The 17501-nt window shown below is 35.7% G+C and overlaps 1 protein-coding gene across 15 annotated transcripts in view; it reads right to left on the bottom strand.

Annotated features, from left to right (window-relative positions):
• TENM3 (teneurin transmembrane protein 3) overlaps positions 1-17501 on the bottom strand; it is a 418913-nt gene that overhangs the window by 129579 nt on the left and 271833 nt on the right. For 12 of the 15 annotated variants that reach the window (XM_051790395.1, XM_051790399.1, XM_051790410.1 and 9 more), the window contains 2 exons: positions 6935-7172; positions 1924-2016 (listed from right to left, as the gene is read on the bottom strand). In XM_051790395.1, the coding sequence (XP_051646355.1) occupies positions 1924-2016; positions 6935-7172 (331 nt within the window). The remainder of the gene's footprint in view (positions 1-1923; positions 2017-6934; positions 7173-17501) is intronic. The other 3 variants (XM_051790404.1, XM_051790402.1, XM_051790401.1) reach the window with 1 other exon arrangement.

A 17501-nucleotide genomic window follows, 5' to 3' on the forward strand; every position in this document is an offset into this window, starting at 1 on the left:
CCGTCATTCAATGACAGTGAATCCTACATATTTGCAGATTTTGACGTCTAAATAACTTGACAGGACTATCAGATTGGGTAAAACAGACTTCTTACTTCAAACTAAGCTGATTTGTCAACAGATATACTAATATATGTTTACACATTAGAGAAAAGAATAAAGCCAAACAACACATATCATTAAAATATTTTGAGATTTCCAGCTGTCTTATGATAATTAATGAACTGTGCACAAATCTCTCAAAGCTATAAACAACTACTCTTTAGGTCTAGGCCTATGAATCATTAGAATGTCTATGAAAAACGTCTATTTCTATTATCATTCTTAACACTAAAATTGTCAAATTCATCAGATTAATATTCTCTCTGTAAGCCATATAAATGAAGGAATAGTTTATCACAATGTAACACACGCATGACATGAAAACAAAGAAACAAATATATAATGATTCTAGCTGTGACACAGTATGTTAGCGAAGTTGATAAACTGAATCTTCATGCTGATAGCATGTTGTAGTCTCAAATCTATTATGCTTTGGAACTGATGTGTTATCATCTCTGGACAACTTTCACACCAGGAGATGATTCCTGCTACCATAATTTTAAAAATGAAGGGATTACAAACAAGATAAATTTCATTGTATTGTTACCTAAATTAGTATCAACTAAAAGAAATTTCATACAATATAGTCTGTTTGCTAAAATACTTGCATTTGGTGGTTCCATTACAAACTTACAAAGCATAAACAAGGCATGGTTCTATTAACTCCAGCAATTATGCATCTGAATCAGTATTGTATGGTAATTGGTCTACAGGGAACAGTAATATTTGGCTTTGTTATTTTTAATACAGTATGCTTACATTTTGGAAGAAAACAATATATTAGGGTCTTCTGGCAAATATCTGCAATATCTTAGAGTTTGTTGATAATGACTGACTAATTGAATTTAACACACCATTCTCTCCCTGCTGTTGATTGTAAATCGTGACAAAGTGAAAGTTTATGAGTTTTTGGAATAAGCAGTAGATCAATGTACAGTGCCAATATATCTTGAAGATTAATCACTTATTAATGGGAAGATGCAGATCTCATTTAATCAAACAGCACCTTATCCCTTTTCTAAGTTAGGAGCTACCATTATCAAAACAGATTTCGGACCTGAAGAACTGATTTTTATCATAGTACAAACAAAGGTAAATTTATGATTAACAGGTTTTTATTAAAATTTAGCGTAGTGTGGTGATTAACAGGTTGGAACTCATTAGAAATAGTACTGCTTTAGGGTACTATCATTTTTCAGGGTTTTTTACAATGTTTGTGTATCAGAAATGAATTATAATGACTTGGTGTAAGAATGGCAAGTTAAGTAGTTATGGAACAGCTCTAAAATATAAACTTTATTTAAAGAAATCAAAATATTAATTTATATGCAATTCTCTATTTACAGTTGCACATTTATCAGCAGTTGCAATTTCAAATTAACTGGTAAAAAATATTACAGATGAAGTAAATAATTCTGCTTAACTTCTTTGAATGGTCATTCCCTATGCGATATTAATGTTATAATATTTTAAAAGAAACATTTGCTAAGTAGTAAATAAATGACAAACTAAGAATCCGATCTGGCAAATGTGTAGTCATACAAATAGCTTGCAGAATCAGGTCATAGAGAATTAATACCATCAATTGCAGTCTTATTGTCTTAAGTGAAAGCAAACAAGATTCAGCAGTCAAAGTTTACCATGTTTTATCTACCATGAGTCAGTAAGACAAATTATTTAAAGCCTGATTTTAAAAATCAGACATAAAGATGAGGAATTCTGTCCCAGATTTTTTTTTACTATTGCAATAATATTTTTTAAAATCACAATTTGTCTTCTGTGTCAACAGTTAGCATCATGCAAACACTTAGAGTCACATACCCATAACTGCTATCGTGATATGTTGGAGAAAACACATCCATCTCTATAAGGCTGTCATGACCATTTGCAAGGACTGCTTGAGTTTCTAATTCTCTATACACAAAGATACAAAAAGATGAAATTAGAGATGCAATTTCAAATTAAAGAATGGGATGATCCCACAAAAAAGAATATACTAGTTCTGTTGTATAACTTTCTTTTTCCATGGATGTGCAAAACACAATGTGGGACTCATGTGCCTTCCAGGCTGTCCTCTGAACTATATACGCTGGATTGTAACCTGAAGACTACCATTGGGTAGTCATTACCCTTTGGTGATCCCTTATTTATGTGCAAGTCCTTGGATAAAATTCGTGGCTGCTGCCTGTGGCAAGACGGCCTTAAGGACTGAACAGTGCATAGTGGGAGATGTTGTTTACTTCACGAGGCTGGACCAGAGATGAAGTAATGAAAACGAACTGAGACTAAAAAGCCATTCTCTTGCTGGTTCCTTGGCACAGTCAGACAGCCAGAAATGTGCAGAGGGCTGGCTACCAGAGTGAATGGAGATTTCATGTTCTGCAAACAACAATGCACAGCAGCAGGGGAGGGAAGGAAAGGACCAGAGGCTCTTGTTCTCTCACAGAATGGTGAGAAAAAGAGGGTGGAGAAACAAGGTTATGAACTATTATTTTGTTTAGAACTGCATATTTCTCTTTTCCTATTTAAAACAGGGAATGATTAACATGGGGAAAAAATATTTGCATCCATTCTTACTCCAATGACTGTGTATCTCTAAAGAGGGGAATGATAAACTCAAGGAATATTGTGCAAATACTACTGAATTCTGGACTATCGGTGCTTGCCTAAGAGCCAGGGCAGAAAATACACAGCATGATCAAATTGCAAGTACTCATGGTGACAGCAAGGGATATTTGAGCAGGAAAGATGCCAGAGAGATCAAGCAAAAATCTAAAGTAAGACACTATTGACACCAAAGGAAGCTTATAAGCATATGGACTCAGTGTTTTAGGATTCAAACAGATGCTCAGTGAGAACCCGACTGTAAGAGAATGTCAGAAGAAAACAGAACTTTTTTATTCAACTTTAGTCTTTGAAAACACTATTGGTTCTTTGATTTAATGAATGTGTCTAACATGTGTATATACTGATCCCATAATTACGGCATGTCAATCTTTAAAAATGCATTCATGCTGTCAGCAATCTAAGCAGAGTCCTGTTCCCTCAACTTGCAGACCAGCAATGCGACATGCCCACAGTGATAAACAGGGTCTTCAGAAGAGCAGGACTTGAATTACAACCCCAGTTTCTCCTTCATTTTGTACCATGCACCTTCTCAGTAGAAGTAACATGTCTAATCAAGTCCATGTGTGAAAACCTGGAAGACTTACAAAACAGAACAATTTTGAATTTGATTAAATGAGGCACTGTTTTAGTGGGTGGAATGTGTAAAATAGTTGCTTTGAGCAGACTTTAACCTCCAGCAACCCTGTGCTTTTGCAGACAATCAATCAGCCTCAACCCAAATTGATTTAAAACTTCCCTGGAAACTATCAACACCCCTTTCACACCTTAATCAATATCGAAGGCACCAGCTTCATTGGCAATCCACCCCAATAAAGACATATGGGTATGTTCATCACACTTTAGGGAGTTTCTAAAATCTTCACATTCTAAAATGAAGTTTGAATCAAGCTTGCAAAACAATTTTAGAGTAACAGAATTCCAGGAATCGTTTTCTCTGTACCATTTTGAGGTACTCTAGTAGTTTAAATCCCTCAAAATGCTACAATATTTTCCAGCCTTTAAGTATTTCTTCAACCAATTCCCTCTTTCTTCTTGGTAAAATCAGTAGATAAGTAACTGGATATAGTAATGTTCCTACCCACTCTACTTCAAGCGGTAAGAGAAGACTAAGCAGTACCAGCACAAACTAGGAAAAACATTTTAGTTTCTTGGCTAGTTTCTACAAAAAATTCACAGTCCGTCATACAAAATGCAGCCATCTTCTAAAACAGGAGGTACTTTATATAGCAAATCAAGTAAGGAGAAGCAAAGCTTTTCTTTGATTCACTGACATCTTAGCACAGATTCTGAATAAAGTTATATTATATTCTCAGAGATTTACTCCTTGACTGGAATATGTAAATTTCCCCTTGCCAACAAACTGACCTTAGATGCTCAGTGCCTAAAATTAATGAGATATCACCCAAGAAATGCTTGAAGAGATGCTTATTTTTATCTAAAAATTTACAAGTTCTAACACAGTTTTTCTCTGTGCACCTCTAACACTCATAACTGATTGTGCAGTAGAAAAATTCTGCACATTCAAATATTTAAGAGAAAGTATTTAAAGAAGGGATTTACTAAATATTTTTAAATATCAGTAATTTAGATCCTACTAGAACTCAAAGCCGAGAATGTAACTAATGTTCAAGAAATCATTACTAAAACAAGTAGGAGAATAAAAACTTAAAGATCAATGATAATAAAAAACCTTCCAATATGTAATTACTAAATCATAGCTTATCATAGTCAGACACATGATGAGTAGTCATATATTTGCATGACTTCGGCTGTCCAATCAGTAATTCAAAGAACAAAATGCAAAGTTTTTTGATTTCTTCAAAAGTTCATATTGTTCTCTAGTGCTGGTTTCTATAGTAGATATATTGCTTCTATAGCTGAATCTAACTTAATAGCAGGTTCGGGAACAGTCAAATAGTAGAGATCATTAAATGTCCAATAAAAAGGTCCTGCAGTCTGCAGGAAATACTTTCTTACTGTCTTGCTTGTTTTTTAATGTAGATGTTACCGAGCCCAAACAGAGGGAAGATAATTTCTGCCACTGCTCAGTAACATCACTGTCATTTAAAGACAGCATCAAAGATGAAAGAAGCATTCACATAATCCATGTTACAGTTTTAGGTCCTCATAAAATTTTAAGCAAAGTGTCTTTTTATATTTAATAAATTATAAATTGGAATTTCTGTTGGACATCATTGATCTGTTACCTCACAGTTCATCTATTTTGCCAGTAACAGCAATGCTTTACACAAAAGTATTAACTCTTGTTAATAGAGTCAAACTGGAGTATATTCTATTAAATACACAACTGAATCCAATATTATGAAATACATATTTCAAAGTCACTTCCATTACTACTGCAGAATGACAGGGACTAAAACCATCCTCAGGCTTTGCAAATACATCCCTCTCACCAACATGCATATACACAAAGCCAGCCAATTCACTACCCAGCTATAGATGACTGGGAGCTGTGTGTCATTTTTACGCCACCCATCACCAGTATGAGCCTATAGAGACAGAAAGATAACTGTGCTGTGTATATACGCTGACATTCACATTTTGCACCTCTAAATGGCCAGCATATAAGACAGATAAAAAAAAGGAGAGGGGAGAAAAAAAAAAAGCTGATTATGAGCATAAGCTAAAGTATTGTCAAAGAGTAAATAAATGTGTAGGCTAAGAAAAGAATGAAGGAAGAGACCTATTACAAAGTTGTTAACGTAGTTGAAACTGAGCCTAAAAATCACACTCAGTAGGGAACTATAACCAAAAACGGAAAAATCAATGACAAACAAGATGGGTTCTTCACCTCCAGAGTTCCAACCAATTGAGACTATAGGAAACACTAGTAGCAGGGTTCTGTCAGTTTTTATGTGAAATTTTTACATTTCAGTTTATTCACAAGTGTTAAAAACCTCAAACACTCAAATATGCTCAGCTTTTCATCAGGAACATTTAAAAGATGAAAAGACTTTACTCTGCAAAAAATATTTGCTCTAAGTTAGAAGTAGCATTCTCATTCAAGTCCTATGTCTTTATAAACACAGTAAACACATATATGACAATAGAAGCAAACACTGAAGACATTACCGGTCTATCTAAGATTAACTAGCATAAGGAAAACATCAAACATCTTTTTTCCACTACAAACTTGTTCTGTAAGAAAATTCTTTCTTTATGTACTAAACTTTTTGAGTACGATGGTGAAATCTCTTCAGCAGAATGCTACTCCAGTGTCTATGACTCATAAGCAATACAGGAGGGCCCAAGAAAACTAAGAAAATGAATAGCCATTCTCAACAGCCTGACAGAGGAGTTGCCTGAAACACTCATGGGGACAAAAACTATCTAAAAGAGAATCTTAAGGTTGTGTATGTTTTAAAATAGTCAAAATCAACAAAACATAATTTAAAAGGATTCAAAGAATGAATTGAATGGATTTCACAAATATTTTCAAGAATTACTGTCAACTTCAATATAGTAATAAATGCTCAGTTTGATGACTAAATTGGAATATTATGGCTTTCGTTAATAAAAAATGAGTGCTGATTGTTACATGAGTACTAATTAGTCACTGTAGGTAAATTCAGCTCTGTGCCAGTATACATTTTTTATAGATCATTCCTATACATGTTTTTATAGGTCATTCTGCATCTAAAGAAGCTAGTGTTACCCTTTGTATTAGCTGCTTCTTTCCTAGAGCCAGTTATCAAGAGGGAGGACAAATTTATCATTACACCAGAACTGACTTCTTTTGTCTCATCATATCCTCGGCATCTGTAAAAAAATACCTAGCCTGACATAAGTATGTCTTTAAAGGTACCAACTATAGGAGTTACAAAGTATTACTGAAAGTTCCTTGACATCTGATCTGTATGACAGTGTACGTTTGACACATAACATATCTGGCAAGAAAGAAAAGAAATTTCTTTCAACAGTCAAAAGTCACAGATTACGAACAGGAAGGAAAATGCATGTCTGGAAAAATTAATATACTCTCTGAGTCCAATTACTCTGCACTAGGCATGGTAAGGGAGAAGAAAGTCACTGTGGATTTTAGAGAGAGGACAGATTTTTTAGTACTGAAAAGTTTTCAGTTTTGTTTGCTGAATGAAGGGAAGTTTAGCTGCTGGTCAACTTTCATTAAGTTAGATGTTTTCTTTAGAAGTGCCACAGTCTGTAGTAGTACCTAAGTAATTACCTGCTTTCCAGTGGTGCATTACTGCCAAGGACCCAGCTGTCCTGCAGCTGGACTGACTCAGGTGTGGTTTGCAGCTCGGCGGGCAAAGCAGCCGGCGGGGCCGGACTCTGATTCCTCCTATTTGTCAGTGAGTTTCTGTTAAGTGAGGTGATGGATGGGTGATGCTGTGCTGAATGTTGCTTGTGAGAAGGTGGCAAAGGCTGCAGGGTCGACTGGCCTTGGTTATTTGGAGGTTGTTCTAAGAAGAAAGAAAATTAAAGTTCGTTAAAAACATCTCAGCATTTGCTACAACCAAACAGAATGAGAAATTCAACATAATCCTATCGTCTAATATATTTGCATATTATTCTATTAGCAGACATTCGGTGACATTCTCCAAGAGCAAGTTTACCCTTGATACACCAAGTCCTAATTAATATACAACAGATGGTAAAATTGCTTTTGGTTTTAATTTGTTTCAGGGTTTTTTTTTTAATCTGGTTTTATTAACACCTACAGAAAATAGCATCTGACAGATCCCCTAATGTGCCTTTAGACTTCAGCTTTTTTTAACAAACCAACCCTGAAATTAAATGGGCAATTTCAGTAGAACACAAAGGTTTTCAAGATGCATATAATCCCTATAATTATTTAATGGAGTTTTTTAAGCTTTATTTAACTGCAATAAATTATTACAAGCTAGTTGCTAAACAGCAGTAGACTACTCTAGTTTAGCGCATTTCAAATAAGACGGAGCTGCACTATGATCTGCTAATAGATGCTAAATATTCTTTAGCAGAAGGTCACTCTGTGAAGCAGATGTTGCTTCATGGATATTTAACAGACTGATTCACATCTGATTACAACGTCAGAAGACTCATATACTTAATGACCGTCACATCCATTAGAACACACACAGAACAGATTTTCCAATTTCACACTATGCAATATAACTACAGTTTGGAGGAAGTCACAGGTGATAAGAGAGTCAGGCCATCAAAACAAAAGGAAATATTATTTGACTTAACCAAAGCACACAATGCCCATAAAGCTTAAAACCAAAATCTACAAACAGCAAAACCTGCAATCAAATACTTCCATCAATATTAGGTTTTAACAATCTGTTCTGTAAAATCAGTGGCAAATAAGTGATAAATAGAAGACAAACCTTGCCATACAATACAATGCACAAAAAATTAAGGAAACCTCTAGACACTTAATTTTTCGTGATTTAGCAATGACTGATGACACTTATACATGTAACACTTAACAATATGGAATTCAAATTGCAGCCTATTTCCTAAACTAATGTAGCAGAACACACTTAATAAAATAAATGCAAGTGTTACGCAAAGCAGAAAATACACTTTGCTTATAGTGTAGATGCTTTCAGGTAGTCTTTGAATTAGTTGTTTGATTTTCATAAGCAATTCCCTGTTTGGAACTGGTTATAACTGCAAATTGTTACAAACTCAATAATAATACCTTGGTACACAGAACACAGGAACAGTATTTCTGTTGAAACAGATGTTTCCAATAACTTACAGGTGACTACTATAAAATGCACTTAACTGTGAGTAACTGCCCAGGTTGTGAACATAAGACAAATGTTAAGGAATGTTAAGGAATAGACATGCTAAGCTCAAAAAAAACCCCTGTCTTTGAAAGAATTTTCTTTCTGAGAACGTCATTCTCTTTTCCAGTGATCTTGCATGGTCAACATGACTTTTGTCACAAACAACGGCAATGCTGAATCTCTTACAAAAAGAATGACTGCATTTACATTGCCATTAAGGTTTTCAACACCAAATCCCTAACATGTTAAAGAAAAATTACCTTTCAGGTAGGATACAACTGATCAACTTTATCTTCACCAACACCACAAAAAAGGGTGTCCCTGTATACGATTACAATCACTATCAAGGCCTTTAAGCCACATTTCAACAAGCCAGCTAAAGGAAAGTTAACAGACCAACATTTGCAAAGAATTTTCCCCATGTCTACTTAAAATTTTATGTGATTTAGATTACAAGCTATTTATCTGCTGGTGCAGAGTAAAAAGAGGCCTTACATTTTATAATATACAGGTGCACGCATGTATAAAAATATAGATATGTGCACATGTGTCTATGCAAATATTTACACATGTGTATATGTAACTGTATATGTATAAATGATTAATCACACAAGAGAAAAATTACAAGTTGAATTAAGTAATTCACATTATTTTTAATCAAATAAATTAATCTAAATTGTTCTCAGGATCTGAATATTCTTTGTTATTCCCCTTTTTGACTCCTAAGTGCCTAGCCTGCTTGGACAGCGTTGCCATGATCAGTGCAAAATCCTCCTCCTCTTCAACTCCTACTGGCTGAAACATTATTCTCACATCCTGCTTCTTCATTAACTTCTCATTTACAATCTCAGTTGAAAATCAGTTTTTCAGTCTATAATTTTCAGTGCTAAAGATCTTGCACTATCCTCTGGTAAAGACCAAAGCAGAGGATTAGTTAACATTGTTCTCTTGCCCAAATGAGGGTGTAAGTAAGGGGACTATGCTGGGTCTGCAGGCTTGCCTCAGGTAGACAGCAGACCTTCCCACCTACCAGTGAGGAAGATGGATATCTTTCTGTGAAGGATATTTATGCAGTGCCTGAGTAAATGCACGGATCTAGTAAGTGCACTCATAATATGCTGGAAGAGTGAAACTGTATTACCCAGACCATAAGTCAGCTACTCAGGCAACTATTGGGGATTTAGATTATTCCCACAGAAATTTACTATGAACCTACAAGGCTCTTCTGCCATAACATTACTGACATTGAATATACAGAGGAACATATAAAATAAATTAAGAGAGGCTAGAAGGGAGCCAGAAGACCATAGCAAGCGCAATTTGGCAAAAATCACGTCCTCAAAGCCCACTGTCTCTCTCCATTGGATGCTGCCAGGTGACATTTTCTAGTGTCTGAGGGTGGCTTCAACTGGCAGGGAATAACCAACTTCCACAAAATCAAAAAAGCCTGAAAAATCTGGAATAATTTATTTCTTTTCTAACTGTGCAAGAGCTATGGGTACAACTGCGCTTAAAAGTTAGATCTTCCATACATCAGTAGAGTTAAAATCTATATTTCTCTACATTTCCTCAGTCCTACACTGTCATTCTGAATGTGACATAGCTAAGGACTGCTCTTCCAATCTTTTCTTCAACCTGCCAGATTTTCCCACTCCACAGTTTTTCTGATTGCCACGCAATTTCTAACAGAAACTTCAATGTTGCACCACTGATTTGTGAGGAAGACAAAATCATCACAATAGTCATGTTTTGAATGCTGCTCTTAAGCTGGAGCAAAATTCCCTTTTTTCACTCCTCTTTTAAGGAGTTAATAGCTGAAGAACAGCTTTCAGTATTACTGTAACTTTCACACAAAGCTGTTGGTTTTACGGTATGAGCCTCTCAACATCCCTGTGATACTGAAACTATTCTCACTGCATATGCAGGGAAACTGAGGTATATACGTTAAGTGATTCACACAGCTCTCCTGAGAAATCAGCACCACAGCCAGAAAAGTACTGGTTTTTTGCTTTTCATACTTAAGGAGTTGATAAGCATAGTAGGAGTTTCATGACACAGATGGATAGATACTTCACGAGCTCTGCAGCACTGGACATTACTCCTGTAGTGTCCTCCTCAAGAGCCTGTAACTCCTTCTTCTTCTTTATCAACCAGGTTGTTGGAAAATGGGAATCCTACAGGAAACAGTTCTTCCCTTGGTTAGTGAAAAGATCAGCAGCCCTGGGACTTGGCCAGGGCCCTCACAACAAGAAGAAAGAGCATTCAAATGTGATAAAGTGCAATTGTGTTGAAATACTTTAAAACTATTGCAGAAAGGTACAGTTGCTTTGCTTTAAATTGGATTTTAAATGCCATCGTAATTGATTTAATCTAAATGGGAATGTCTAATTTACACCAAAAATAAGGTATGGGTACAGGTGGGCTTATCTCTAAAAATGGTAAGTTTTAATTAAAACAGTCTTGTTCGGTCTAGACCTTAATGACTGTAGAGCAATCCCATTAATCTTAAAGAGAAGATTTCTGCAGCAAGAAGCAAATGTAAGTTGGCCCAGCAACTACCCTGTGTGTTCAAGTTCTTCAGGTGCAACAAACAAATCCCACATTTTTGAGGCATGCGCTCCATACGTCAGCATCAGATAATTATGCATGTGAACATATGTACAGAACTCGGAAAAGTCACAAGAAATCGGGTAGAAAGCTGTCTTGCTACAGTTACATGATTTTTTCAAAACATTTTGAAATTGTTATTTACCCTAGGGAACCACACTGAAGCAAAGCAGCCATTTTAATTGCAGAGGTAAATTATATACAACTCCATAGCCTTTCACAAAATCCTTTTCTCTTTTTTTTTTTAAAAAAGTAATTTACATTTAATTAATTTTATCATTTAATTGTTAAAGAATTTGAATAGCATATGAAAGAATACAGAAAAAATGTATACGTGAAAGTGAAAAGGAGAGACATTTATGATAACTATGGTCACGTGGGGGAGAGGGGTTAATTCAGAAGGAGAAAAGCAGACCAAGTACCTATGAAAAAAGGTAATTTGTTTTATATTTTGCATGATAGCCTTTCTATAACAGACAGATCTCTGACCTGTCAACTAGCTACTCATCTAGGGAAAAGGGGTGATTTCCATTTGATAAGGATTAGGCTTTTTAATAGTGTATAATTAATGTGAACTTTTGAGTTTCCATGACAAAAGCGGTCTTCCATTATAATATAAACATTTCAAATGTGAACAAAATGTAATTCAATACCCATGTCTGTGAGAGTCTTAACTCTTTCTAGTCAGACTGCTTCTTTTTTTCTCTCTTCAGAAGAGTCTCTGCCATGGTAAAGGAAATATCCATAATATATACCATAAGTAAGCATCCAGAGTAGACTGAGTGTTTTAGAAAACTGGTAACAAAAAAGATAACTTTTTGTTTCCAGGTCGCTTCTCCCTGGTCTGCTAGCCCTTGATTGCATGCAGTCAAAAGTAACTTCCGTAAGAACTGGTTTGATTTCCTCAATAAAACACTTTGATTGACTTGAAATTTTACCTAATTGACACACGGTCATATCTCCAAAAGTACTGTAAGCAGAAGTGGGATTTACCTTGGAAATCGCTGCAAACTGAAAAGAGTGGGTATTTATGGCATAACTATTCCTAGAGCTCCCAAAGGAGCTCTTTTTTTAAGTGCCTGCTTACAGAGGGGTAAGACAAGCTACTTGGACTACTACGGCCAGGGCTTCACCGACTCTGCGGGCAAGGAAAACCAGTCACTCCAGAAGTCTGCCCTGGGAACACCTGCCATGAGAAGCTGTCTTGAATTGATGAAAACATAAAGAAGGTTATCGGTTCAGAAAAAAACCCGTGTATTTACGTGTTAATTTGTAAATAGGCAGATCTGTCTTTTGAATGAAGCACTGCCTCACTTCAGTTATTTCTGCCAAGGTGCACAAGACTCCAAGTTTCCTTTCTGATCATTTACTACAAGCTATAGTGGTATTCCAAGATATCTTGCTGTATGTGCCCATTTTGTGGTTAATCCCACATATTTGCTTAATCTTATCCATGTCCAAATTGGTTTTGCTCTGCAAACTGCTTTAACGATCCAAACCACACACTCAACTCAAGAATGAGGTGACACAGTGCCTACCACCACAGGAGAGTCCTTTCACTAGGATTTGTTGTCAGCTTGCACCATTCTGTTGTGCTTGGTTTACAAATAATGGACATACAGATGGAAACAGAATTAACCCACAGCCACTGCTGCTGACTTCCTCTCAAAGCACTCTGTGCTTCTGTGTTAGATGCATATTGACAAGAATGAGGAGAAGTGACAAGGACACTTTGATCAAGATACGCATCTTGCATGTGAGTATACTATTGTAATATAAAATGGGAAAAAGTCATACAAGCAGCTTGATCAAAGTGGGCCAATGTTTGTCTCATCAGTACACTACCTGTAGGGTCTAACAATCTGTCAAGTTACCTAGGAGTGAGAATTTACCAGTGAATTTAACCAGTGAATTTAATGCAGGATATGCTCTGAAAGATTGCATTGCTTTGCTTATGATCCTAAGTTTTGTAGAAATAATGAAGAAAACCTGAATTTTATTATTCACATGACACATTTTCCATTAAATATCAACATTCTTTTACTGTTTAAAGAGAAATAAAGACTTCTGCTAAGAAAGGGAGGAAAGACTTATTGGATTGTGGAGAAACTCAAAATGATCCCATTGTTCACATGTAGCAAGTTATCTGCCTAATACCAGATGTACTACAAAGTACATGTTGACAATTTCCCATACCCTATAAGGATGCTGCTCTTTACCAGTTAAATATACACACGAAGAACGCAGAAAGAATCGTGTCTTGCTGATACCAACCAAGGAGTCTTTCTGCTGTGCCTTTTGCAACTGGACTTGTCTATCTCGCATTGGCCTCTTTAGCCACCAACACGCTTGTAGTAAATGTGGGTAGAGCCCTTCCCAAGTCTTCATTCGTGAAGTCCAGTCATGATGATGATACACACAAAGACAAAGAAACAAGTCATGCACAAAAAAATGCAGGCTTTAGGAACTGAAGAAAAAATACATTTACCAATGTTTTTCAGTTGTGCTGTCTACAGGAGTGTTATATTTCCCATTAAAGGTACACTTGTAGCATTGCCTTTCTATTTCACATCCACTGAGCATAGTATTTCCCCTCAACAATGTCATACTGATAACACCTGAGCATTCTCAGCTCTGTTTTATAATTCAGTTCTCCATAGTGTCTTAGAAATCTTACTGCAGAAATAGAAACCACCAGTTACTAATCTAGTCACAAAAAACTTTGTAAAAGTATATGAACTGAGCGTCAAACTTACTTCAAAGGCAGAATTTTTTCTCCCTGATGTTTTCAGAATAAACAAGCTAAAAAGCTATACTCTATATGATATGTGACCCTGTGAAGATAGATAACATAACTTTCTATTTTATGGCATTTACTTTGAAAATCTGATTAAGATAGATGTCTCTATTTTGTAATTCTTCAACATCATTTTGTCATAGTTCCTATCAACAAGATGCTTTAAAGCCTTTCGATTAATATTGCATGCCAGAACTGAAATTACATCCTTTGTCGTTTAGTTCTTAATGGTGCAAGTGATATCTATCAAGTAGTGTTTTGTGAAGCATGTGTGATTTTTATCACAGGCTGTTTTCACAAATCTTCTTCAGGTTTCATAAAGACTGTTCATGGTTCACAACAAATATGCCTTGCATTTAAAATCATGCCAATTCTTGAATGAAAAATAAACTTTGGATTTTTCAGCGAGGTTTATCAATAGAAAAAAACCCTTTTCCTTAATTTAAATCTGTATATAATTGTCTTAATTAGCAAAGCAAAAATATTATTGCAAGCCCTCAACTCTGCCTGAGAACTCTGAAGTAAAAAACACCAAAACTCCAAACAAAATAAAACAAAACAATATTATTTTCACAAGTAAAAGGTTACATTTGTCAAATCTTCTAAGTGCCCTAATTTTTAAAATGAATGTGGCACACAGTTAAATCAGAAGATGCGACATTCCCCTGTAATCCAAGTACAACAAAGATCTTAATTTGCAGCATCCATCTTCATAAAACAAGATGCGGATAGTTAAAACTTTTTCAGTTTTCTGGGAACCAGACAGTTAGGGGCAGTTGAGAAGGAATCTTACAGTTGGTTATTTTTGGTCAACCTGCTGTTAAAAAAAAAAAAGTGCAAAGTCAAAAAAACATAAGTCTCAGAGGACACATGAGCAGAATATATTTTTCAAATTTTTTTGTCCAAAAACATAAAGAGCTTTCTCTTGATACCTAAGAGCGTACGGCAAATACACTGCAGGAATAAATACTGTCCATTGAGAAGAAAGAGGACATTTCTTCCTCAGACGGTGGTGAAAGGAAAAACTGCAAGATTTACTTCTGAAAGGTTTATTAAATGTTGTTTCCACTCTCTGTTGTTCACTGTGGGAACTGAACCAGCTCACTTTTAAAGCATTTTTTCCATTAGCTGGAATTGATTGTTGAAGTATTCCAACATAGACACGTCCAGCCTGCAACCACTCCATTAACCCCTTTAGTACATGTGTAACATGTGGTTAATATTATGGTAGGCAAAATCTGCTTAATTTAAATACCATATAGTGATAATGTGTTCTTGTCCAGTGCTATATAAGGGCCTGGCTAACGACGGTAGTTACAAAAGCATACGGGGTGAAAGAGCTCAGGTTGGGAAAACAAATTCATCTGTATCGAAGAAAACCAATGATGCTGCTGCCATCCATAAGGCAGACATTTTAAGTAACAAAGTAAGCTGCACTTTGCCAGTTTTCAACTGAGTTATGGAAGCTTAATCATCTTATGAAAGCTGAACCTGAGCTTCAGTGAAAAAAGCTATAGTGGAACTAGTTCACCAACAACTTTCCTAACAGCGGCCTCTTTAACCCCAGAGAGATTTAAGAAGAAAGAGGAAAAGAGAAAAATACAGAAACACTGCTAAAATAAATTGGAATTTTACCTGATGGGGTAAATACTTATGATTTTGCTTTACAGGAGAAAGAAATAAAAAAGATAACATAAAACACATTATGGTAACTATGCACACAGAAAGAATAAGAAGCAATAGTGTACTTACAATCCTGCTGTTGTATTACACAAATGCCATATCCTTCCACCCAAGCCTAACCCACACAGTAGTTAGCAAGGATACTAATAGACATTATTTATATTATCTTTTTAGGACCTGAGGTCTATGAATCCAAACAAAATCCTTCATTGGTAAAACGTCACTGACTTATTTCCAACAATTTACCTGGAGATTGAACTCGGAAAAGTTGCTATCACACTGTGAGAAATGACAAAAGCTTGCTCACTTGAGACACAAAAATGACACTCAGCTTACATTATGCAGAGATTCCAAATATAACAATGCAGCCTTCATTTGTGTGCTCCTGGCCTGGCTTCACCACAGTGGGATTCATATATTTTGCAGGATTGTGGTCTTTTTTCCCACTGGGGGATAGCAGTCTCCCAAGAACAATGCTCCCTGAGGCTGGGGATCACCAAGACCACAGGTTTCACTTAAAGTCACAGTTGCTTCTATTCAGAATAGACTATCTGCATCTTCATAAATGAAATCACCTTTCATCCTTATTTAGAGCCAGAAGTGAGAAAGTTACACAATTATTCCTAGCTTCAGACAATCTCACAAAAATCAGTGGGGAAGTATGTTTTCAGATCACAAACTGAAGGATAGCTCTTTATACAGAGAATTCAGGTTTTCATTGAAAGAAAACAAAACTTGAAGCAAACATGGGAGAAGTCCAGTCAAAAGAGGTTTTACAGAGAGAAAAGAGGTTTTACAGCTTTTCAAAATGCTGACAGGGAAATGGAATTAACCTGAAAAATCTTTGAGTATATAGCCAAAACCTGTCTGTAAAACACAGGTAAAATGATGCAGAGTATGTAATTTCCTGCTTTGCTAATCCAGCACCTTATGTTCCTACCAAATACAGACAGCCACTTAATTTTGACTGAAAAAATTGTGATTTATAAATAAATGTTGTGAAAAAGAAGAGCCATGCTTCAGATTCAAGCTAAATTCTACAATCCCAGTTCAGTCAGAATGACAGTGTGTTAATGTATGTTCTCATACCACATATTTATGGAGTGCAGTATGCATTGCAGAGTCTGATGTACGACTTCTTAATAGATATCCTAGCATTTTCAGGTGTTAGATAACTTTGATTTCTATCCAAAATCATTAATCCAGAGCGAGTTATGTGTATGTTTTTCTTTGTCTTCTGATTTTATTTCTTAACACTTCCAAGAAAAACAATTTCCCAAAGCTATTTATTTTAGAAGCACAGTTACTACTGAATAGGTTAAGAAAATCTAAACTTTCAAAACCTTTAACCTGAAAAAATACACTCAAGTCATGATTATGTAATGCTTACAGCTGACACAACCACTGCTGCAAAAAACTGCCTCTCTGCCCAATAAATAAAATAGCATCTAAAGGCTGTTTTACTACTGTGGTGGTTTGAAACTCTCAAGAATCTAATTTTTAAGTTCAAGCCCCCCTCCCACAGTTTGTCCCAGTCAAAACCTGACTTTTACTGACATATGGCTGACATTCATAAAGAAGGAGCAAACCACTACAATTCCTCAATTCCAAGAGCCAGGGGAAAAATTCTGCACTAAATAAGTCAACTGAATTTTTTTGCCATGGACTTGCAAAGGTTAATGGCATCCCTTGAACATTTTGCAAATTTACAAATCCAAAAGCAGTTTGAAACGCCCCCAAAACTAGTTCACTATAAGCAATTCAATTCTTGACCAACTTCTTCATGCTCAACCTTGTCTGAGAACACAAGGCCACATTAATAAAATCTGTGAAAGATAAGCTAGGAACGGGAAAACACAATGTAAAACTTCTAAGCACAAATAGGTGAGTTTGTCTCATCAGATTTGAAAGAACTCAGATAAGAT

This window comes from Manacus candei, unplaced genomic scaffold (genome assembly GCF_025592945.1).
Source record: "Manacus candei isolate 608988 ecotype Guabito, Panama unplaced genomic scaffold, ASM2559294v1 h1tg000028l, whole genome shotgun sequence".
Classification (NCBI taxonomy): domain Eukaryota; kingdom Metazoa; phylum Chordata; class Aves; order Passeriformes; family Pipridae; genus Manacus; species Manacus candei.